We start from the raw sequence: 25,605 nt of genomic DNA on the forward strand, positions 1-25,605 counted from the left end.
TTATGGCATCGCCAGACATCCTCGGGACTCTACCAAGCTCGAAGCTCCAGCAAGTGGAGAGGAGTCAGCCAGGGGCCAGACGCCAAATAGTGCCAGTCTGGAGCCAGGCGCGAAGCTACTTCCAGGCGCAAGGCGCCAGCCATGAGTCAGGCAGGCGCCTTCCAGGGAGCTTAGGCGGCGGCCAACCAAGTGTAGGCAGGCGCGAGGCGCCAGCCAGGCTCGAGGCTCCAGCCAGGCTCGAGGCTCCAACCAGACTCGAGGCGCCACCCAGGCGCAAGCCAGGCTCTAGGCTTCATCCAGAAAAGATCCATTTCAAAGGAAGCCCTGGTCTTCTTTGAAATAAGTGTGATCGCTAAAAGCACTTCATGAATGACTTGATGATTCCTTCAAACAGCTGAGAATTAAAAGCGCTTGAAGTGCGAGCTTTTATGAATTCTTGTTCGTTACATAACAATATGTCGTGAAGGACATATTAGCTGTAACTTAAGGGAGATGCAACTCTGTGTTGACTTCCCTTTGCACGAAGGAGGTCAAGTTGACCTATGAGAGATCCTTCTCTCTTGGTTTTACATGTCTACGGATACGTTGCTGGGATAGGGAGCCGACACTGATCCTTATAACTAAGTGAGTTAATTTTTATGTTAACATAGTGTTTTTTTTTTTTTTTTTTTTGGTTTGTTTGAAAAGAGTTTGGGGATAGCTCTTTTCAGACTAAGCACAAACCCTCGTGTTAGGATCAGGTGATCGGGATCGGTGTTGTGCTCCTTAATTATGCCCTTAGGCATAGGTGTATTGTCATGTAAGTGGATAAGACCCCATTGACAAATGACCATTAGATTCTGTCGAGTAAGTGGATAAGACCCCATTGACAGATCTACAAGAACTCTTAGCCATAGGTCACATCCTCGCTGAGGCTCTTGAGACGAAGCAGACACCTAGCAATAGCTAGGAAGTCAACCCTTCGTCTAAACACATAGGAACCAAGGTTTTATTTATCTATTACCTACAACGTATGTTGTTTACCTGTCTAATCAGTAATTAGCTGTCTCTTACCCACCGCCAAAGGTGCCAATCAGCTAAGTATATATCTGACAGGGAAGTTGAATGTATGAAAATGATATTGTTATTGTACAATAAAGTTTCATACATACTTACCTGGCAGATATATACTTAGCTATAGACTCCGTCGTCCCCGATAGAAATTCGAATTTCGCGGCACACGCTACAGGTAGGTAGGTCAGGTGATCTACCGGCCTGCCGCTGGGTGGCAGGAATAGGAACTATTACCTTCTAAGGACAGATTTTTCTCTTCCACCTGTCTCCTGAGGGGAGGCTGGGTGGGCCATTCAATCGTATATATCTGCCAGGTAAGTATGTATGAAACTTTATTGTACAATAACAATATCATTTTTATGAAGCAATGAAGCTCAAGGAAGTCAGAGAAGTGCTTCTGTCAAAATCTGCAGTAAATTGAGAACAAAGATAATGGACACTGAAATCTAATTCCAAACAATCATATTTATCGAAACCTAGACAGGATTAGTAAAACAAAACCTCTTCCGTTAAAATGTCATTCAACTTCGAACAGAATGCCTAGTTTTATAAGCAGTTCTTTGATATTTGGAGTACTAGAAAGTCAAATAGGATTTTGACACTCGGTAACTAGAGGTCAGAAACCTTGTTATCATTTGTTCCTGCACAAATTCAAACCTACGTTCCTTCAATAGTATTTAGCTTGCAGACATGAGCTGGAACAGCCATTAAACTTTCATATAAGGTCATTAACTACTGACCATAGGTGGGAAGCCCCACACACTTGTCTGTTATCACTCCACTTTGCTTTCAGCTGCCATCGTGTGAAGACCAGTGGCGGCTCGTGGCTATCATTCATAGGGGTGCTGTTACATATATTTTTTTTTATACCGTGATACTAATTGCATAAACACACACCCATTATATACATATTCAATTTTTTTGTTTTTTTGTGAAGAGAAAATGCCAAAAACTTCACTTCTTTAAGTTTGATAATTGTCTGCTTTTCTTGGGAAATGACTGATAATTATTAATGGAGGATTGCCCTAATCAAGTTTGAAACTGTGCACAAAACTGAAAAGTTACAAAATATATTAAAATATTAAGGTTCAAAACAGTAGCTTTCGGCAGTGGAGAGACTGACGGACGGACTGACAGAAAATTATGAGAATTTGAGGTTATTAAGTTATGTAAACTAAGCATAGCATAATTAAAATCATTATGCCATTAAAAGGAATAAAAACTCAAAAACAAAAATATTAAGATACAAAACTGAGTATGACAGTGAAATAAAATAACATAGGCCTATATAAAACAAAAGGACTAAAGAACACCCAGCTAATACACTCTCTCTCTCTCTCTCTCTCTCTCTCTCTCTCTCTCTCTCTCTCTCTCTCTCTCTCTCTCTCTCTCTCTCTCTCTCTCCCTTCCACTGAAGAAGGCAGCAGAACTGTTGTCAAAACCTACTATTTTGAAATTTACTCATTGACATTAATGTGGGTATCATTTTTTTTAATTTACTGTAACCAGCCACTGAGTTTATTATTCTGCATTACGTTACATATCATCAGTATCGTCACTAATTTGATCACTATCACTAATAGTACATATTGATTGAACTTTGACAAATTTCAAAACACACCTTCCCCCTCCAACAGCAAGACTAACACTGCTCGAGAGAGCAGTGCTCCCCTCACCTTTACGCAAAGGCTGGCTACCACATTGTTATCTTGCTAGCAAAATTAGAACTGCGAGCACCAGCAGTTCCACATATTGTTTCAATTCATTTTCTTCTTTTCTGTTTACAAAATCAAGAGTTGGTAACCATTTTTTAAGGATTATTGATATTCTATACTTAATTTTCCATATTTAAATATTCATAATTTTGTGCATTTATATGAAATCTACAGGGGTGCTTCAGTTCCACAGTGCCTACTGACGAGCCACCACTGTGCTTCTCATCTCGACTACTGTTTTCTATGCTTTTTCTTTATGTTATTTTTGAATCTGTGATTGTTGATTTAATATGTAAACCCTCAATCACTTTAGCATACTGTGGAGAGGAAACGGTAAGTCCTTAGACATATGGAGGAGTTATGGAGCTCCATTTGACGTCTGTGTGTGTGTGTGAGAGAGAAAGAGAGAGAGAGAGAGAGAGGAGAGAATAATTTGTGGTTGGATGGTGAATGACTGTATTGGCTGTTGGTGAGTTCTGGCTGGGTTGTCTGCTGGTAGAGATCAGAGTTCTGTGTTTTTAGTGAGTTTTCAGTCAGTCTTTGGTGAGAGCTGGTGACAGTAGTGTTGACAGCAGTTATTGGAGGAATTGAGTCAGTTGAGTTTTGTGTGTTATTGATTTGTTTTATTGATTTGTTGTGAGTTTGATATTGGTTGCTTAGGAGTTGTTGTGCTGTGAGGTTTTTGTTGGGTTGTATGTGAGTTCCTGTTGGATTATATGTGGGTTGTTGAGGGTTGTTGTTAGTGGGTGTGTGTGTGTGTTTTTGTGTTGGTAATTGTTTGTTCATTGGTCTTTTGTTGTGTTGTTGAGTTTTTGTTGTTTTGTGTGAAGTTGTGGTTGTGTTCCTTGGTTGTTTGCTGTGTTGTTAGGTTGTGGTTGTGTTTCTTGTTTGTTGTTGAGTTGTGGGGTTGTGGTCTTTGGTTGTTGGGTTGTTGGGTGTGTTCCAGTTATGTTGTTGTGTTACTTTTTTGTTGTTGTTGTTTTGGTTGTGGGTTGTGGTTGGTATCTCTGTGACCTCGACCAGCGGACAGCACAGGATAGCCCGGAGTATCTGGATTGGTGGAGTTGGTAAGTACATGTGTTTATGTTTTTTTTTTTTTTTGTTCTGTGTGTAGGTATAGTTCAATTGTCCTGCTGTGTTCTGAAGTGTAAAGTAGCAAGTGTGACTGGGGTGAGTTGGGCAGCTGGACTGATTAGGTATATGTGGGGGGGATTCTGCAGCTTGTTTTTGAGCTTGTGATTCCGCCACAGACACTGCCTAGGGAAGGACAGGCCATGTAACCAGTTCCTCTCCTCCATCAAGGTTGATTCTCATACTCGTATGCATTTCATGCCATAGGCATGCATGTAACCAAAACAGTCCATGTTCAATTTGCCGAGTCTGGCCTTCTAAAGAGTGGGTGTGGTTTACTGGGAGGAGGAAGAGGGAGAAGAAAGTTTCTCAGGTCATCCAAGTTCAGTACTCTATGGTAACACCAAAGATTTTCTCATGTACCTTCTTACCTCTGGCCAAACCCTCGCTTTCCGTTCACACTTGCAAGGGAAGGATTTCCCCTTCACTGACTCCTTCTGCTATGTATGTAAAATGCCACCAATGGAAGGTAAGAAAGCCAACCTAGTTCCAATGGGCATATGGAGCTCTGTCCTTCCATAAGCCTCTCAGGGGACCCAAGTGTGTCTGTTCTAATTTAGCACTTGAAAGCTGTGCAAGGCCTTCCAGTTACTGCTTCGACCACATCTGTGATGACTGCTATGGTTACAGCATCCACTGGCTTGAGGACTGCCACCAAGTCTTTGGTAACCATGCACATTCCATCAGGTGCTTCCATCGACTTTGTCATTGGGCGATGTCCTCCTCCACATATTCATCTTCATTTTCGAGTGCTGTCAAATCCTCCCCTTCTTCTTCCAAAGCTAGCAAGCAAAGGCAGAAGAAGGCTGCCTTGTCCACCTACAAGAAGTCTAATAGAGCTTCTAGCCAGGAGCCCTCTCCCCCAGAGAGGGCCAACGAGGTCTCTCATTAGCAGTAGCCTGTGTACTGCTGCCTGGGGTCCTCCAAAACCCTGGTGCACTGAAACCATCCCCAGTAGCTTGCCTACCCAGGCCAGCAAAGGCCCCTAGTTTATGGACCCAGGCCCGGCTACCATAACTACCTAGTGAGAGAAGGTGAGGAGAAAGCATGTAAGTGCCCTCTTCACCCTCCACCCCCTCCAGCTCATAAAAGAGAGCAGTCCAAGGGCCATGGGATAGTGCCCCCGCCAGACAGGCCCAGTCACCCAGGCAAGACAAGAGGAGGTCCCCCCTGTTTAGTCTTCTGTAGAACCCTTGGCTTCTCAGGCTGGAGCACGCTCGCTGGACTGCCCCCACCCACATTAGCATGGGAGGAACTGTTCACTCCACCCATGTGGACATCATCACTTCGGGTTGATAACCACCAGCAGCCTCACTCGCCTGCCTGGACTAAAGTCTTCAGCAGGCTGGGCAAGAGGGCTCATAATCCTTCACCTGTCCCCTCCTCCTCCTTGGAGTTATCTAGGAGCCAGGAATCAGACAGTCATAGGGCTTGGAACTGAGACCATTCTTGCTCCCCTCCCAGTCCATCCACAGAAGCATATGTTCTTGGTTCAGTTCTCAGACCGGACAGGATGGTCTACCGGATAGTTCTTTTGTAATTGTTGTGGCCAAGATCACTTCCTTTTCTTCAGGTTCGCTCTTAAGAGGAAAGATCATTATTGTTTCAACTCTTCAAGTTTGTCCAGTCCGAGTCAACGTTGGCACTCAGGAACAGACCAGTTCTAGGGTCCACCTCCATCTTTGCCAGGGGAGAGATGGAGTCCATGGTGGACAGGCTGCAATTCAAAAACAATGACTAGCTTGTTCACCAGGCAGTGGCCAAGACCTCCAGGTCTTTATGTGGCACTGCAGCCCTACCCTTGGATCAGACTGACTCTTCCTCTTCGAGTCAGAGAAAGCCCTAGACTTCCTTGGCCCCTCATAGAGATATACTTAGGATTCTTCTGCCCTGGTAATAAAAGGTGCAGTCATGTCCCTTTTAGCCCTCCAACCACTTTAGGAAGGGGACCAAGGGCAAGAAGGGTGGAGGACACTAAGAGTGGCAATTCTCCCTGCTTGTTGCCGATGGTTGTGGTGGGGAAGGGGTCAAGCTATTAAGCAACGTGGCAGCATTATGGAGTGAAGACCTGGGTAGTAGATATCATTTGGGTAGGATATCTACTACCCTTATAGTCTGGGCCACCCCTCACCCTCAATCCAATCCAGTTCCAGACGTATGTTCCCATCTGGCAGAAGGATCTCACCCTTTGAGAAGAGATGAATGCTATTCTCAGGAAAGGCACTATGGAAGTCATGAAGGATTGGTCTCCAGGTTTTTACAGTTGTCTGTTCCCTGTGGAGAAGGCAACAGGTGGCTTGGGGCCAGTTATCAACTCCTTTCCCTTGAACCAGTTCATTTTCCAGACCTGGTTCAAGATGGTTAATTTAGTAATCAATTCCATCAAAAATTGTGACTTTATGCTTTTGTTGGACTTGAAGGATGCATACTTTCAAGTACCCATCCATCAGTTTTCTTGCAAGTACCTCCATTTTGCCCTCTGGTGAGTGTTCCAGTTCACGGCACTTTGCTTTGGGCTCTCAGGCGCTCCCCAAGTGTTCGTTTATGTGCTCACACTTATCTCAGCCAGAGCCCATTCGCATGGGATACGCCTTAAGAGGTACAGTGCCCCCCACCATTTTATGCATTTCACATTTCCGCAATCCACTTTGTCGCAGATTTTTTGGAACACATTATGCACTTTTCCACAGGAATTTTCACAAATTTGCAGATTTTTTGTCTATTGGCCATATCTTTAAAATTACTTCTAATTTGCAAGTTTTTTTGCAGAGCATCAGTATTTATTCATTAATTACTGTATTTTTTCATATCGTGTATGTGACTAAATACTGATTTTTATTATAAAAATTATTTGCAGCATACTTATAATGTAGTTATGCATCTCTTAAGCTCATTCTAGGTTGGGCCGCCCCATACTGATCATAATAGGTCTCTCTCTCTCTCTCTCTCTCTCTCTCTCTCTCTCTCTCTCTCTCTCTCTCTCTCTCTCTCTCTGTAAGAGTAATGTAAGATGTATTTGAAATTATATTGCTGTAATGATTTTTGATGATAGACCATATTGTACAATATTTAAAGTATATTCACTAATAATTTTCATTTTATTTTCCAGTAAAAGCTGACTGGAAAATAAGATTGAAAATAATTAGTAAATATTTTAGAAATTGCACAACATGCTTTATCATAAAAAAAAAAACTTTACAGTAATATCATTTCAAATATATCATACATTACCCTTACAGAGAGAGAGAGAGAGAGAGAGAATCATACACATTTTATGCTCAGTCCAGGGCCCAACCTGGAGTGAGCTTATTAGATACATAACTACATATAAATATGCTGTAAATAATTTTTATCATAAAAATCAGTATTTAGTCATATACACAGTATGAAAAAATACAGTAATTAGTGAATAAACAGTGTTATATAAAAAAGCAAATTAGTGATAATTTTAAAAGGAATAATACTGCAATGCTATGAGAGAAAATGGCCTATGTATACACTACAAGGGTAACTTAATTAGATGTCAAATGTTCTGTAAGACAGATTTATTTAATTTGTATTAAAGATTTATTTAATTTGCATTAAACATTTTATAGATATTCTGCTGTTTACATTAATACTATTAATATTTGAAAATGAGTAAATCATTGTTATGAACATTATGGGGGGCATATATACTGAAGAGTAACAGTTATAAAAGGCTTCTAATCTAAGTTGTGTTAGGATTTGAGGATGCTGGTTTGGGGTATATTTTTGTTTGAAATTATTATAAATTGTTTCAGTCTGGTAGTTTAAGGTATATTTTTTGTTTGACCTATCAAATTAAGCAGTGAAATATTAAAATAGACAGTTATAAGCATTTAAGTTTATGGAGTACTGGGTATTTGGCAGTTATAAGCATATTTACATTTCTGCAGTTTTTGCATTTCTGCGGCAGGTTGTGGAACCTAATACCTTGTAAAAGTTGGAGAGCACTGCACCTGGTTGACTGGCTGGGCCTGGCAAGCTTGTTGCCACAGTTGCTGCAGGACAGAGATCATCATCTCAAGTTTAGTCATGACCTTGGAGTGGTGATCAACTTGGAGAAGTCAGATCCCACACCCAAGCAGAAAGTAAAGTATCTAAGCATGCTAATTGATGCAGAAGCAGTGAGAGTCCTCCCTTTGGATTTGCATACATATTGGCGAGTTCAGAGAGGCAGCACAGAAGTTCCTGTCTGCTCAGCAGTGGCAAGTTGTTCTTGGTCACCTGTTGTCTTTGAAGAAGCTAGTCCCTCATGGCAAGTTTCACCTCAGCTCCCTTTAGTGGAGGATGGAGTTTTAGTCACTGGTGAGGTACCCTTCTTTCTTTCCTATTTCTCTGATGGAGGAAACCAGGAGAGCTCTAGCTTGATGGCGGGACAACAGGAAACTCTTGATAAGAGTACTGACAGGCACTTCCCTTCCTGAGACGCTTCTGTTTTTGGACGTTGCATCGATTGAGAGATGGGGCGTACAACTTGAGTTGTTAGTTTTAGGTGTGTGGGACCTCAACAGCTGACATTTCCACATGAATGTCCTGGAAATCAAGGTGGCTTTTTTAGCTCTACAAGTTTCAGGACCATGTGGTGGGGGGCACTCCATGGTGTTGATGAGTGACAACACCACGATGGTGGCATACTCAAGTTGGCAGTACAGGTGCATGAGTGGATGGTAGCACACTAAGTGGATCTGTCAGCTAGGTACATTCCCGGGTCTCAGAATATAGTGGTAGACAAGTTCAGTCACCAAAGTCAGGGGATAGGGACAGAGTGGTCCCTACACCAGAACATTGCAGAGAGGCTCTTCTATCTATTGGGAGTTCCTATCATAGACCTGTTCACGACATGGGTACAACAGGAAGTTACCAGTGTTCTGCTTAATGGTGCTGGACCCATGAGCTGCGACATAGGACATGTTCCAGCACCCATGAGATAACTTAAGGCATACGCCTTCCATCTGTTGTTGGGTGATCAACAGGGTCATGAACACCCTAAATTTCAGTTGACTCTTTCTGGCTGTTACTCAAGGCTGGAGAAAGATTTCCATGTAGCACAACCTTGTGTGCCATCCACACTTCAAGAGGTGTCACCAGGCAGTAGAAGCACTTGCAGTTCATGCCTGGAGACTATCCAGCATCTCCTGTGAGCAAGGGGGGTTTTCTTGACACAAAGCAAAGGAGATGTTGGATACTTGTGAAAATCCCTTGCAGCTGTATACCAGGGGAAATGAGCTGTCTTCTGTAGTTGGTGTCATCAATGGGGTATCTTTATGGTCAGAGCTTCTCTTCAGCAGGTAGCAGACTTCCTAGGCCAAGCCTTTTGGTTGAAAGCGATACTAGATCTCTTGTCCTTGTGGGAGATCTCCATGCTTCAGGCCTTCCAAGGGAAACGTGACAGTCTCGAGAAGCCTGACTCGTGCACCGTGCTGGCCATTAAGAAAGTCGTCAGAGAGGGATCTGCCCTTCAAGACTGCTTTTTGTTGCTTCCCTTGGCTTCAGCAAAAAGAGTAGGCAAACTTCATGACCTTTTCTTTGGTGTGAAGCACTCAAGGGGATGGGGATCTGAAGTGCCCAAGTTTGTCTTGGAATGTGTAAAGAAAACTCAAAATCCATTGGTCCCTGATGCCAGATTCGGGTCCTTTTTCAATGCCCTCCCTACGTGTTGAGATGTTTCTTTGTCCAGTTAGGGTGCTGTGGTACTACCTTAAGAGAACTCGGAACTCAGCAGTTCAGAGCTGAGTGTCGATGCCTGGGTGAGAGCTTACAAAGTTAGGGACATCACCCCATCCCTTGCATTCTGGAAGAACCCATCAGTTCATCAGGTGTTAGGAGTGGGTGTGTGTATCCAAACAGACCACATTCACCTCATTCTGTCTGCTGGATATTGCCCACAAGTCCTTAGACACGTTTTCTTTGGGTTCTGTGGTGGCTCTCCTAGGGAACAGGTAGCATCTTGTCAAAGGTGTTCAGTAAGAGAGAGAATATGTGTGAGTGCTGGTCTACTCCTTTTTCTGTTTTACCTTTCTTTCTCAAAGGAAAGAGAGCCAGTTAGTGATGACATATGCTACTAAGTTTCACAACAGGGGCACCCTGTCTTTGTTCTTTTAGTAGATTTATTTGATGCACATCTCCCATCCTCTCTCTCTTGACAAGGGGAGAGAGCGATTGACAATGGAACAAACCCATTAGGTTTTATTAGCAAGTTTTATTGTTTCCAACCCTGGGTTCATCTAAGTCTTCTTCGAGGTATTGATGCAAACTCATTATACTTTAAGTCCAGAAGGTTAGCAGTTAACAACATTCCATATGCCCAACAAGCTAGAGGTGCAGGATTCCTTCGTCAGCTCTGCCAGACCAGGAAGGTATTCCTAGGTGGATAGAACCAGTCAGTTCAGAGATTTGCCTGGACTCCCCCTACCAGTGGGTAAGACTCATATGTAAAGAACGAAGGTTTGTAGTTGTGTAGGAACAAATAGCAAATTTTTTAAAGTAATCTGTATTAAAGGCAAAGTGGAGTACACAGACTGATAAGAGGGCAGGGCTTCCCCCCTACCATCGGTAGTTAACAACCTTGTCTGAAAGATTAACAGCAATTCCAGCTTGTGTCCGTAAGCTAAATAGTACTACGTACTATGTAACTAACTTTGGTTTGTATTGTTAAGAAATTCACAGTTTCGTGAAAACAAATTGTGAAAAAATGTTAAAAAATTGGTTTATATGTTAGGCAAAATACAAATTACTTTAAAATGTGTTATTTTATATAACTAACTTACCAAGTAATTACATAGTTAATGTTTCTACTGGTGCAGCAGCCTTTTTTAAAAATTTGCAGTAGTGATTCTATTGTTTTGTGTAGGTGATAAGCTTGCCCTCTATCGATGAACACAAGAAACAACCTAACCAATAAGTTCAAGTTTCTGCCGGCTCTGATGTACACATCAGTGCTTCTGCAGCATCTTTTTCATGGTTTTTCAGTCATTTTATTGGATTTCAGTGAAGTATAATTACTTTATTTTGGTAGGTTTCAGAGCTTTTTTCAGCTGATTAGCTTTTTGGATACAGTATTCCTAGTTATAGAGTCAAGTCAGATTCTAGCTCTTCTAGTTTTGCTATTGCAGCAAAGGGTGCAAAACTAGGTTGACAAAATCTTATTACGATCTGCATTCAGTTTACAGTAAATGTAGGGGCAAGAATAAAGTAGGGAGCAAACATGTAATGATTGTTCTGATTGGGATGAAAAACAGTGGAGAGTGCTTAGATGTCGCTTGCACGAATTAGAAAGTAATAGGAGGAGGAAAGCAGCTTCTAGAGCCAAGAAATGTAGGCATTACTTAAGGCGTGGTTGGTATGGTTTTGGCGTGCCACCTCGTTGGCCACGAGTTTGATTCTTGGGCGTTCCACTGAGGGGGGGAGAGATGTGTATTTCTGGTGATAGAAGTTTACTCTCGACGTGGTTCAGAAGTCGCGTAAAGCCGTTGGTCCCGTTGCTGAATAACCACTGGTTCCATGCAACGTAAAAATGCCATACAAACAAACTTAAGGTTCTTTGCAGCATCCCTTCGGCCCCTAGCTTTTAACTACTTTCATTCCTTGTACTGTACCTCCATTCATATTCTCTTTCTTCCATTTACTGTTCACCCTCCCCTAACAATTAATTTATAGTGCAATTGCAAGGTTTTCCTCTTGTAACACCTTTCAAACCTTAACCTTTTACTGTCAAATTCTGTTTCAATGTGAATGGCCAGTGCTTGGCATTATGCCTCAAATGGTATTGATCAATCAATCAAAACTCTAGAGCCGAGAAACTATCGCTTAGCCTAGAAACCACTCCTAGACCTAGTTTAGATGCAATTTCTTCTATTCCTACTCCTATTCAACAGTGTTGTGCAAGTGGAGGAGTCGGCTACTTGTCCCACCAGTTCTCCTATACGAAGGTTACTGTTCTGCTCCCCTGAAGACATGCCGGAAGTCCAAGGAAGACCAATGGGGTTTGCTCATAGGTAGTCACTCCCTCAGTCAACCCTGTTGCACATTCCCAGGTATCGACAGAGAGTCATAGGAAAAGCATTTCATTGGATCTCTATCGATTGTCTTTGAGTTCTGATAATTCCAGTGCAGACAGGAGGTGCCACAAATGATTTCTAGGTTCATCACATCCTCATAAGTATCATTCAGATGCCATTCAGATGATAGTATAAGAATTTTAGGCAAAAACTAATCAATCAACCTAACAAATTTTCTGGAAAATGAAAATTGGTCTTTAGGCTACTCGGATGAACATACTAAAAGTCCTCATTGATACAGGCTGTGCTACAGCTGCCATCTTGGAAGTTGGCAGACAAAATTCTGTTCTTCTGCAATAACTTTTAAACTGTTGGAGATACATTTAGATATTCAATGGTGCCTTATTTTTACAGTGCTGGACATTTACACTATACTAAATGGGGTCATCATTATTTATATTTGATGGAGGATTTACATAATAAAATATCATCTTTTAATTTTCAAAGATTTACAGAAGATGGTTACTTTGCAGTTAGGCAAAGTGACAGATTCTGGTCAGGAGTTTCAACTAATATGTGTATTGAGCAGATTTTGATGCATAAATTCTAAGCAATTAGTGGACTTACTTGTGGTCGGGGAATAAGATTAACTCTGCAGAGGTAGGCATCATCAACTTCAATTTGTTTTGAGATTTCTGAGGCCTTATCAGAGTTTACTGGGGTCAAATGTTCTGCTGAACACAGAATCTGGAAAATCTCAAATATCTAGAGATAATGATGATCTTAAGTTTATCAACTGGCTAAAAGAATATAGTCCATTTCATAGTCAATGATATAAAAATCACTGAAACCTGTTCTCACTGGTTTTGTGCAATTGTAAGGTTGCATGCAACAATATGTGCAAATGTGAACAGTTCAGTATGCACTGCTCAGCGATGTATGGAGATTGCCAAGGAACTAATTGTGAAAATTCAATTGAAATCAGTTTAGAAGAACAAGAGTGCTGAGCTGGAAAATTGTGAAATAACATGCAATAGAGCACAGGAAATAGGTAAAGAAACCATCAGTTCACTTTCAGAATGCGGAGCAGTAATGAGAACTTCCAGAGGCAAAATATTTGATGAAATTACACCAGCTGCTATTCTGCAATCAGATTTTCTAGCAAACCAAAGAATTAAATGCACCTTAATTGATGCTGTTATGCTTAAAATGAAAAACAACAGTTATTCAGTTCTACAAGCTGGAAGTGATACAGATACTACTGGTATCATCAAAGCTGTTCTTGTTGGGCAAGATACTGATTTTCTTGTGCTTTTAATTCTTTAGCTAATAAAGATCTTGACATTTGATATCTTAAATCAGGCTCACAAATTGTACAACATTCAGACAGAGAATGACTTGGAAACTGCCTGGATCCAAGAAAATGGCCATAGTCAATGATATAAAAATCACTGAAACCTGTTCTCACTGGTTTTGTGCAATAGTAAGGTTGCATGCAACAATATGTGCAAATGTGAACAGTTCAGTATGCACTGCTCAGCAATGTGTGGATATTGCCAAGGAACTAATTGTGAAAATTCAATTGAAATAATTTAGAAGAACCAGAGTGCTGAGCTGGAAAATTGTGAAATAACATGCTTGAAAATGTGTATACGTAGCACTTTTGATATTCATAGGATGATTTATGATTAGAAACTATTTGTAGCCAACTGTGATGTGATATAAGAGTAATATGCATACTATATTCCTGGAAAATTAGAAAAATTTGTCATTTCAGTATTGCATAAAAAGATCAGAATGTATTGATTTTACTTTTGCAGACAAACATTATCGTTTTTATTTTTTCAGTATTATCAAAATGTTCTCTAACCTCTTAAAGATGTTTAATAGTTAATATCCACTGTATATTGTGGTGAGATCTGGCAGATAAGTGTTTCTGGCAAATCAGAAAATTTGTTTAACTTGGTATTGCATAAACCAAATTGAATTGAAAAGTTTGATGTCATATAGGGTATTATTTTGATATACTATCAGAAATTCTATAAACACTGAAATAATGACTGCAAATATTTCATGAAGTTGATAATTTCACATATTTGTATATTAGTTCATAAACAGATATAAATATTGTATATTTTTTATGATAATTTCACATATTTGTACTATATTAGTTTCTAAAGAGTTATTAATGTTTCCTGTATAACCTGGAATGCTTCTGTTGCGATAAAGCATATGGAAAACAGTAAAATTTCTGCTGTAATTTTTTTTTTCATTCTACAAAAAAGGTATTGTATGAAATTTTTTTATGAGGAATAGCATTTCCTAATTCTTGCATATTTTCTTTAAATCCAACAGTTTAGAAGATAAAGACAAATATATGAAAATCGGCCGCCATTTCCCAATATGGTGGCTAGAGCACAGCTTCAATACGTAAGGAATTTAATGTACAACTGTGCCAAGTTTGAACTTCCTGAAAATTAGTTAGGTCAATTTTCCTAAAATTCCTAAACTATGATGTTGGGCTCCGTTCTGATCTGCTTCCTGTTAAGTGTTTAAGAAGGATAGCTTTAGCCCACAGCCTTCGTGTAGTGACACCGTGGACCCTTCTGTCCCTGCCCCATGGGACAGTCCAGAGGCCTTCTCTCTCGAGCCCCCAACTGCTGAGTTCCCTCACCTGCCACCAGGCACCCAGCAAACTTTCTCAGGCACCCCACGCCAGTGTCCATGGGTCTGGCTCCTCTCGAGCACCTGATGCCACTCAAGCACCCAGCGCCAGTTCCCAAACACCCAGCGCCAGTTCCCAAACACCCAGCGCCAACTCTTCAGTACCCATCACCTGCCTCTGAGCACCAAGCACCGCTCCCAGACATTTCATTCCTATTCAGTCTGCTCAGGGACCACTGTCTCGGTCACCTTCGCCTTTAGTTCAAAGCGAACCTTCATTGGCTCCCATTAAGCAACAGTTGGTTGAGATTATGGGCTTGCTGACAAAAGCTCACTCTGTTTTTGAGTCTTCTATTGATGCTACCCTGTGCCTGGTGTCTTCAACAGAAGAGGAAATCGATCAAGATCCTGCCCCCTCCGCCAGCCTATATAGCTCTTTTGCAGTATCTGCTGGCAAGTTTTCCCACTTTCTTTTTTGCCCCAGCTGCCCCGTTCTCACCTGCCTTGACTATTCTTCCTCCAAGAAGGCTCATAAGGAGATTGGAGATTGGCTTTCTGCTAAAAGGGAATAAGGAAAAGCTGCTTTTGCCTCTCCTCCCACATGCTCAGTGCATATAAGGTATTTGTCTTATGTCACCGGGGAAGGAGCGCTCCTTCTTCGGGTGTTACTGCCTCCTCCCGAAGGGACTTCTATGGCCTCATTGATTCTTCTCAACGTTCTGCGTTCTCGCCGGGAAAGATAATGTTTTCGTTGGCAGAAGTAGACAACCTTGTTAAGGATTTGTTCTAGTGTTCGAAGTTTTCAGTTTCCTGAACTGGACAGTGGTGGCACTGGCCAAGAAGACAGAAGATTTTCAAGGATTATTATCAGATATCGCCTTGGACTGGCTGGGAGTCCTGTCCTACGAAGACAAGGCCATTAGGGATGGCTCTTTTGAGCTTGCCTCGTTTTTTTTCTTTCTTTCTTTTGGTGTGTTGAAGAAGAGAGAGCTGGTGTTCCTTTATCACTAAAGGAGCCACACAGATGCACAAGTCAGCCTTGTTGTTTTTGGCTCTGGACCAGCACTACCTCTTCCCTCAAGACATAAAGCATTTAAAAGTACGATTTTCTTAGGATTTTTGACGATGTTCCGGCTTAGGACGATTTTCAGCTTACAACATGTCTCAAGAGTGGAACCCCCATCATAACCTGGGGACTGCCTGTACTCCCAAACATCCCAAGGGTTTGACTTCTTCTTGCTCCTAAGACACCCTCTCCACTCCAGCAGTAGCCTTTTCGTGAAGGTAGGACCAAATTGCGGTCTAGGACTCACCCATATGTCTGTTTCACTGTCATGGCCATCAAGAAGGGCTCAGCCAAGACAGTGCACTGAAAGTGAGATGGAAGTCCTCCATACACCAGTACGAGCCAGACTTCTACAGTTTTGGGAGAAGTGGATGATGAGAGGAGCAGAGCCGTGGATAATCAAGGTTCTAAGGGATCGCTACACCATCCCGTTCCTGGAAAGCCTCCCCCCCCCCCATTAGTCATCTCTTCCATCACATTGTTGGCTACTCGAAGGGCTCAGAGAGCCATTCAGCCCTCTTGGAGGAGGTTTCCTCCCTCATCCAAAAGAGGTTCTGAAAGCTTCCAGGGGGCTGCAGGCAAGTTGCAGATGTAAGCGCTCTCAATCATTTTGCCCGGAAGACAAAATTCAAGATGGAGACGAACCATTCAGTCCTTTCATCCATTCACTGAGGTGGCTGAATGATAACTTTGGTTATGCAGGATTCATACTTCCACATCCTGATTAATCCAGACTCATGGAAATATCTAAGGATCATCTCTCAGGACAAAGTATATCAGTTTCGGGCCCTTTGCATTGCCCTTTCTATTGCCCCTCAGATGTTCACTCGAGTCCTTACTCCTCTCGCAAAATGGCTCCATCTAATAAGGATAAATGTCAGTCTGTATCTGAACAACTGGCTGCTTTTATCACCATCAAAGGAAAAGTCTAAGAAGAACTTGCACAAGATTCTTCTGCTCACCCAGGAACTGGGTCTTCTCAAAAATCTCCGGATGTCACAGTTGACCCCGTAGCAAGAGATTCTCCCTTTGGAGAGGTCTCTCAACTCTGACTTCTCAGGCTTTTCTGTTGCCCAAGAGAATTTCCGGCTGCCTTCAAACAGTCAGTTTTATAGCCCGCCTGTCCTGCTTGGATCGCAGTGGATGAGCCTTCTGGGGGCTCTAGCATCCATCAAGTCATTTGTCAAGCTGGGCAGATTGCACATGAGAGGTTTCAATTCTTTCTAATGGTCAGCTGGGACAGGAAAGCACAACCGGACTCCTACATGTTTCTGATTACCCCCAGAGATCAAATCGGACAGCAGTGGTGGCTGTCCGAAAAAAGACTGTCAGAACATAACTATGACCCTCATAGCCCCATTTTTGTCCCTGAAGGAAAGGTTCCTGGACCTTCTGTGTTTATTTGTGGACTTTCCAAGACTTCCTCCCCAAAAACTGCATTTATTCAAACAACCCCACCACAGGAGACACCACCAAGGGGGGTGACTGCTCTTGCTCTGACAGGCTTCAGTCTGTCCGCAAGCTTGTCAGAGTGAAAGGCTTTTCAAGAGGAGCCGCAGAGGCTATTGCATGATGCAGGGCACAACTCTTCTAGCCTTGTCTACCAAGCTAAGTGGGCAGTCTTCCATCGATGGTGCATCAACCATAATTTCTCTTCTTTTGAGACATCTATAACACAAATTGCTGATTTTCTCCTATATCTGAGGAACTCTAGAAAACTGTCATCTACCACCATTAAGGGGTATCAAGCTATGTTTAGCTCAGTTTTTAAACACAGAGGCCTGGCTTTTTCATCAAACTCTGGTCTTAACGACCTGGATATATTATTGAAATGGCTGACAGGTCCTTCTTTTGAACCCCTTCTTTCCACCACATTAAGGAACCTTACTTGTAAGACACACTTCCTTGTTGCTTTAGCTACTGCTAAGCATATTAGTGAAATTCAAGCCACCCAGAAAAGGTTATGTAGGTTTTTCCTGAGGGGATGTAGATTGCTCCTTTACCTTAAGTTTTTTAGACAAGAACGAGGACTTGTACAAGCCCTGTCTTTGTTCTTATAACATTAAGAATTTTATGGACATCCATGCCTCCAAGAAAGAAGAGAGACTACTCTGTCCTGTCAGAGCTCTGAGGTATTACCTGAGCAGGACAGAAAAGATCAGAGGTCCATCTAGTAGCCTCTGGTGTTCAGTTAAGAATCCTTCATGTCCTCAAAGAAGCATTGTCATTTTCCTAAGGGACTTAATTTCTGAAGCACATTCTTGGATTCAGGAGGACATTTTGCCTAATTTTAAAGTGAAAACTCATGACATCAGAGCAGTATCTACCTCTTTAGCTTTCAGACACCATATCTCCCTACTAACATTCTTCAGTTGACCTATTGGAAGTGCAAGTCTGTTTTTGCAATGCACTGTTTAAAGGTGGTGGAAACAGTGTTTGATGATTACAGTACTTTGGGACTGTTATCAGTGGCTGGCATGATATTGGGTGAGGATTCATAGGAAGTACTTTTTCTCCTATTATTCTTTTGCCTTGGTGTAGGTTTTGAGTTTTTTGGGTAGCCTGGGGGTATAGTGTACCTGGAGTACCCAGTGTAGTGGTATGAAAAAGTTGGGACTGAATATCTGATTTTTTTATTAATATTATTATTAGGTTAGCCAATTGGGATCAAATATCTGATTCTTTTTTTTTCATTAGGTTAGGCAATTTTGAAACTAGTTTTTAGGATTTAGTTATTTTATTTAGTGTTTTTATGTACTTGTAGATGAGAGATTGTGTAAGTAATCTTTGTATTTTTCTTTTTTTACTTACAGTTTGCTTGAAGGTAGATAGGATTGAGTGGGTCGGTGTTGCTCATCTTCACCTATACAACCATAGATTTATATTAGCTTTGATGTGAAGAATATTGGCTGGGGAATTACTAATGGAAACAAGGACTTTGTTTTCTGAAGGCATACACAGCTTTGCAGCAAGTATTGAAAACTAGTGTTTCTCAAATATTCCTCTTGGAAACATTATAAACTTATTATTGAAAGCAATGGTGTGAATCTAGAGTCCTGACTATTCAAATTTCCAGTAGGAATTAATGGTACAAGAACATTCTTTAGTGATTGTTAGAGGTGTTCCAAGGAAAAAGAGAAACTTTGTTAAATGATTTATTGTGGTTACACTAAATGCTGGGAAATGCCAAATAGACAAGATAAACAGTATCTTCCAAGTAAATTTAAGTTAGATTAATATTAAGTAATCTTAAGTTAGATTAAGTTAGGTAGAGGGATAAGAGGATCAGTTTAATGAGCTAGGGATAAAATTGGTTAAGTTTTGTTTTGTCATACTAAGGTAATAAATTGGGTTAAGGAGAATCAGAGTTTTATTTGCTAACCTTCAAATTTGTTCCTACTATCCTGCTTCACTTGTGTAAAAGAAGGCCCATTCAATGTTCGATGGTAGCTCTGCATGCTGTGTTCAATGGAATTATGGGTATAAAAGACCTAAAGGTGTGTGTACAGGTGTGTGGGGATGTGAAAAAGAAAAGATGGAGAGGCATACATCTCGGTGATAGATTGGGAAGCTTGGAGTATAGTAGATTTGAGTACGTAATGATAGGCACATTAAGGGGTATGATGTGATGGCTGAATGAGAAGCTGAGTGAAAAAGAGAAAGAGCTGGTGTATGAGTTGTGGGAAAGAAAGGGTGTGTTTAGGCAAGGTAATGAGTACTTTGGGACAGCTAGAGTTACTGGAGTACTGTATTCGACTGACTAAAAAAATACACTGATCTTAGCTTTGGACTGGCAAATGCGCCAGCAACATTTCAAAGAGCTATGAATTTTGTGCTGAGTGGTTTTACCTGTGAAAATGTGGTGGTGTTTCTGGATGACTTTTTGGTAGTAAACAAGACTGTAGAAGAGCACAAGAGGTTGATGCGAGCAGTATCCAAGAAGTTAGAGGAAGTGGGGGTGAAAGTCAAAGTTAGTAAGTGTGAGTGGTTCATGAATGAGGTGGAGTTTTTTGGTCATAAGGTGAGAGAGTGTGGTGTATGAAAGGCAAAAAAGTTTGTAGAAAAAGTGAGAAATTTCCCCTACCTAGGACTGTGCGAGAGTTGCATGGATTTCTGGGACTGATCATGTTTGGAGGCAAGTTTGTGAAAGGTTGTTTGGGAATTACAAAGCCATTGTCAGAATGGACAGGTTGTAGGAAGAGTACAGTTGTGAGGTGGGATAAAAGGATGGTGAAAGCATTCGAGAAATTGAAAGGTAATGTTGAAGGATGCAGAGTTGGCTTACCCTGACTATAGAGCAGATGCCAGTAAGTTAGGAGTGAGTGTATACGGATGCGAGGGGAGTGTCGATGGGTGGATGTTTGATGCAAAAACAAGTGGTGAATTGGACTGAAAAAGATCGATTGATAATGTATGTAAGTAAGGCATTTAGTTCGGCAGAGCAAAAGTACTAGACTGTTGAGAGAGAGTTGGGTGCATTGCAACATTTCTGTATGGTGTGAGGTTCATGGTACGTACAGACCACCAACCTCTAGTCTAATATATCTGCAGAGAATGAAAGGAGTGGATGCTAGAATTGCGCAAATGGTAGAGGATTTGAGTGACTGATTTTGTTGTAGAGTACATCCCAGGTAAAAGGAATGTTGTTGCAGATATGATGTCTAGACTACCTGGGGAAGGGAAAGAAGAGAACATAAAAGACATAAGACCAGAGTGTCTGCCAAAAGGATTGAGAGTAGAGGAGGTGGAGACCCAATGTTTGAAAGTGTGTGGTACGAATTGAATGATTTGGTAGATGAAGGATTGAAGGTGCAGGTGCCTGGAAGTGTGAATGAACTAAGGGCTGAAGTAATTGAGAAAGTTTGCAAGAGGCCTGGATATTTAAGAATATTAAATGTGGAGTGATATCAGAAGAGTTTGAGAGCTATGATGTGTCCTGGAGTATAGTAATACCCCAAACTTGTGTGAGGTTAGGTTCCACACCCCCTCGTGCAAAGGAAATTTTTGTACAAGTTTGGCGTGCTCTCTAAAAATGCTAACAAATACGTATTTCTAGAGTTTAAGCACTAAATATGAACCCAATCATGCTCCCTAAATATTAAGCTAACTTTGAAATGAAATCAAAGTCACTAATTTAAATTAAAAGTTAGCCTAATACATTACCTTTAAAAAAAGAAAAAATGGTTGGCTTAAAGAAAAGAAATAAATGGTTGGCAAAAATATAGGAGTGTAAAGATTACATACGTTCAGTATTCCTCTCTTTCCCCTTCCGGCCATCCAATCTATTTTTAGAAGTTTTCTCAACCACTTTTAAGAAATTCTTTTTTCTGTCTCTCTTTGTTCTGAAATTCCATTTCATGAACAAACATAGCTCTGTTTGGACTAATACATCTCTTAGTTATGTCACTAACTACGAGAGAGAGAGAGAAAGGCATTATTTTTACGTAAGTATTAACCTAACTTTTAAATATAATTAAGGCAATTTTAATTTCATTTAAAAGTTACTGTAATTTCATTTAAAAGTTAACCCAATGCATTACCCTTAAAAAAGAAGTAAATGGTTGGTAAAAATATAGGAGTGTGTGAAGATTACATATGTATGGAGAGAGCGAGAGAACTACGAATAAATCATAGATCGCTAATCGGCAACGCTCCCGCCTGTCACATTACTTGACATATTTGACAGCTCTGGACTTCAGCTTCTGGTGGAGTTAAAAACAAAGATGAGGGAAAGAATTCTTTATATGCATCATTTTGTAATTATAGTTATATTATCATTATTATTATTATTATTATTATTATTATTATTATTATTGTTATTGTTATTGTTATTGTTATTATTATTTAAAAGTATTAATAAACATATAGTAGATGTACCATAAAAGTTTTATTCTCTCATCTCAGTAAGAGAGGAGAGAGCGAGAGAGAAGAGTTGTTTTTACTTGAAAGTGAAATGGAAAGGTTATTTCTTTAAATTTTGTAATTACGTACAGTTATATTATTATTATTATTATTTTTTTTTTTTTTTGCTCTATCTAGTCTGCTCTATCGAATAGTCCTCCAATTCGACTGGGTGGTATTTATAGTGTACGGTTCCAGGTTGCATCCTGCCTCCTTAGGAGCCCATCACTTTTCTTACTATGTGCGCCATTTCTAGGATCACACTCTTCTGCATGAGTCCTGGAGCTACTTCCGCCTCTAGTTTTTCTAGATTCCTTTTCAGGGATCTTGGGATCGTGCCTAGTGTTCCTATGATTATGGGTTCAATTTCCACAGGCATATCCCATATCCTTCTTATTCCTATTTTCAGGTCTTGATACTTATCCATTTTTTCCCTCTCTTTCTCTTCAACTCTGGTATCCCATGGTATTGCGACATAAATGAGTGATACTTTCTTCTTGATTTTGTCAATCAACGTCACGTCTAGTCTATTTGCATGTATCACCCTATCTGTTCTGATGCCATAGTCCCAGAGGATCTTTGCCTGATCGTTTTCTATCACTCCCTCAGGTTGGTGATCGTACCACTTATTACTGCAAGGTAGCTGATGTTTCTTGCACAGGCTCCAGTGGAGGGCTTTTGCCACTGAATCATGCCTCTTTTTGTACTGGTTCTATGCAAGTGCCAGACATTCGCTTGCTATGTGGTTTATAGTTTCATTTTTCGTATTGCACTTCTTACATATGGGAGAGATGTTATTTCCGTCTATCGTTCTTTGAACATATCTGGTTCTTAGGGCCTGATCTTGTGCCGCTGTTATCGTTCCTTCAGTTTCCTTCTTGAGCTCTCCCTCAGTAGCCATTGCCACATGTCATTGCTGGCTAGTTCTTTAGTCTGTCTCATGTATTGTCCTTGCATGTTTGTGAAATACTCACACATGATAATTAGTTAGGTTCCAACGAAAAGTTCACGCTATTGTAAATTCACGCTACTCGAATCGTGTAAGATTGAAGTATTACAGTATTCTCATTTCAGGAGGTTTTGGTGGCAGTAAGTAAGAAGTATAAGGTGATTGTGTCCGCACACATTGTAGATGAGAAACCCATAGTGTATCAGCATGAGGGAGTGAAAGAGAGTGAGCATGAATTGCATTTGCAGTGTTTAAGTGGGGTACACTATAACTGGGATGTAGAGAAAAGGAGCTATGAACGGAAGTATGACAAGGAGGAAAATGTTGTAGATAGAGCATTGGTGTTGTTGAAAGTGGAAGATAGTGGTAAGGATGTAAGTGAAGGATGTTTTGTTGACAGAACAGATGAGTGTCAATGTGCACACCAGAGGGGAAATGCATTGATTTTGGGAGTGGATGTCAGTGGAGCCCAATACTGTGGTCTGGTTAACGCGGGGCCACAAATATCGTTGGTGGAAGTGCATTTGATTAGAGACGTTGACAAAGTTAATTGGAATGTTAAAAGGAGAGCTGTGAATGTGGCAGTGACAGGTATAGCAGGAAAGTCAGTTGGATGGGAAGAAGTGAGGATGGAGGTAAAGTTGGGAGAGATTGAAGTGGAAGCGTGTTTGGAGTACTAGGAGATGAGCTAATGCCGTGTTTATTTCGTGTTTTGGATGGATTTTTTAAGGAAGAATTGATTGGTAGTACTTGTGTTGAAAGATGAGGTTGTAATAGGGGGAATTCAAAGTGAGGCAGTAAGCATGGCCAGGTTTGTGGGAGCAATTAGTAGAAGTCTGAGTGAGGAGGCAGATATAGTGGAGTTGGACAAGAGTGAGAATGAATTGCTAACACAATGGAGTACGTTGAGGAGATGCAGCAGAATTGTTTTGTGGTGAGTGAGTTGAGGAGGTGTATTAGAGAGGGAGTACCTGGGAGAAGATGGCCTTAGCTGTCGAATAAATGGATGCAGTTTGCCGAGAGATTTGTGTTAAGGCGTGGTGTATTTTTCAAGAGAGAAGATGGGAGAGTTGATGTATGTTCCAGTGTTCCCAATGAGCAGAGCAGTGGGGATGTGTATGTTAGTCCATAAGAAATATGGACATATGGGGAAATTTAAGTTGATTTACTGTATTGTTTTCCCCATACTTGAGGGAAATTTGTAGATATGGCAGTTACATGCGATGAATGTCAGATGGGAAAGTATCATAGAGTGTATGCTAGTCCACCTGTTTTGAAGTTGAGTACGAAAGAACCATTTGAGTTTGAGTTAGTGGCAATTGATTGTGTAGCTTTGCCAGTAACTGCAAGAGCAAATGTAGGAGCAGTTGTTATGGTAGATCATAAGAGTAAGTTTGTAAGTTATGCAGCTGTGAAGAATAAGACTAGTGAGAATGTTGCAAGAGTGGTCAGTATGGTCCTGTTGCCTGCGTGTGTGAGGAGGCCAGCAAGAATGTTGAGTGATAAGGGGCTGGAGTTTGTTGGTAGACCTTTTGAGTAAATGCTAGGAGATTATGGTATCAAGGATGTAGTAACAATTCCATATGTGCTGAGTGCAAATGGACTGGGAACGAACCATAAGAACTCTTGAGTGAGATGTTATGAATGTTGACTGACAGAGAGAATGAATAGGATTTGTTGTTAGGAAGAGTAGTAGTGATGTATAATGGGTCAGTACATAAGAGCACAGGCATATCTCCAATGAGTATGTAATGAATTACGAAAGGTATGCGAGAGTGAGGTTGGATTTAAATGAGGATGAGCGGGATGTTTGGAGACTGGCAAATGAAAGGTTTAAGAGTTTCAGAGTAGGTGATAGGTGTTGAAGGCAGTGGTTGAGAAGGGAATATTGACTGTGAGTAAGATGCGTGAGAAGTATGAAGGTCCGTATGTAGTGAAAGCAGTTCGGTCCAGTGGACTGAGTTACGTGCTAGAAGACAGAAAACAAGAAGGAAATATAAGGGTAATACGAGCATATCATATTCAGTTGAGGTGATAGAGAGAACTACCGAAATATATAATAGATCATCCCATTAGGAAGTCATTAAGGGAGGAAAAGGGAAGTGAAGAAATAGAAGAAGATATAAGTTGGGGGGATAAACAAATATTGTTAGTGGAGCATAAGAGAAAGCTTAAAAAGAGGAGTAGGAAGAGAAAGGGTACGTTTACAGAGTTGTGTGCAGAGAGTACACAAGATGGGTTGCTTGATTTTGAAGGGTTTGAGAAGCCAGTAGGTGTGAGAAGTGAAAATGCCTTTGCAATATTGTAGGGTTGTGGTGAGAATGAGTAACTGATTTTGAAAGATTTGAGAGGGATGTGGAAGAAGTGAACTTGGTGGTACAAGGAATTGTACAAGCATACACGAGTTGAGTGAATTAGAAGTAACACTAAATTGTGAAGAAGACTGTACTGTACATAGTGTGTGTGCGAGTACCTTTTGAGTGAAAGTGCTGAGAGAGGGAATGTGGGAGTGAGTGTGAGTCAGAAAGAGTTTGAAGTACTGGAGAGAGTAAGTGGGGAAATTTTGGATAGCTTGAGACAAAGCTTGGTGGAAATAAATGAAAAGTATGGAAGAGATGATAGCAGCCATGCCAGGTGTTAACGAAGTTGAAGCTGACGCAAGTCTCCAGAGTTTAAGTGGTGTAAGTAGTTCAGAACTAAGGCTAGATAAGTCCAATGTGGTTGCAGTAGAAGTCAGAGAAGAAGAGGTGGTGTATGAGAGACCATGGACCCAAAGGCAAGGTCAGTTCCAGAGTACAACGGGGTAGTTAGAAAGAATTGAGAGAGAAAAAAAGGAAATGAGATTTCCTTTATTTTAGTCAGTTGGAGGGTAGTAGTATGAAAAAATTGGGATTAAATACCTGATTCTGTTTTTTTTTATTAGGTTAAGCAATTTTGAAACTAGTTTTTAGGATTTAATTATTTTAATATGTTTTATATTCTTGCGGGTGAGGGATTGTTCAAGTAATCTTTGCTTTTTTTCTTATTTACTTGCAGTTTGCTTGAAGGTAGGTAGGATTAAGTGAGTCGGTGGTGCTCGTCTTCACTTATACAACCATAGATTTA

At 40.9% G+C, this 25,605-nt stretch overlaps 2 protein-coding genes across 7 annotated transcripts in view; one reads left to right on the top strand and one right to left on the bottom strand.

The window, feature by feature from the left end:
* The window catches only part of LOC135203232 (adenylosuccinate lyase-like), a 109,612-nt gene extending 90,600 nt beyond the window's left edge, over positions 1-19,012 (top strand). The window contains exon 10 of the mRNA XM_064233006.1: positions 18,464-19,012. The gene's annotated coding sequence lies outside the window, so the exon portion shown is untranslated. The remainder of the gene's footprint in view (positions 1-18,463) is intronic.
* LOC135203231 (ankyrin-1-like) overlaps positions 1-25,605 on the bottom strand; it is a 91,530-nt gene that overhangs the window by 7,102 nt on the left and 58,823 nt on the right. Inside the window, exon 6 of one of the 6 annotated variants that reach the window (XM_064233004.1) lies at positions 18,251-18,513. The exons of 4 other annotated variants lie outside the window; for them this stretch is intronic. In XM_064233004.1, coding sequence (XP_064089074.1) covers positions 18,454-18,513 — 60 coding nt within the window. In that variant the 3' untranslated portion in view covers positions 18,251-18,453. Of the gene's footprint in view, positions 1-18,250; positions 18,514-25,605 lie in introns of those variants that run through there. One more of the 6 variants, XM_064233002.1, reaches the window with a different exon arrangement.

This window comes from Macrobrachium nipponense, chromosome 33 (assembly GCF_015104395.2).
Source record: "Macrobrachium nipponense isolate FS-2020 chromosome 33, ASM1510439v2, whole genome shotgun sequence".
Taxonomy (NCBI): Eukaryota; Metazoa; Arthropoda; class Malacostraca; order Decapoda; family Palaemonidae; genus Macrobrachium; species Macrobrachium nipponense.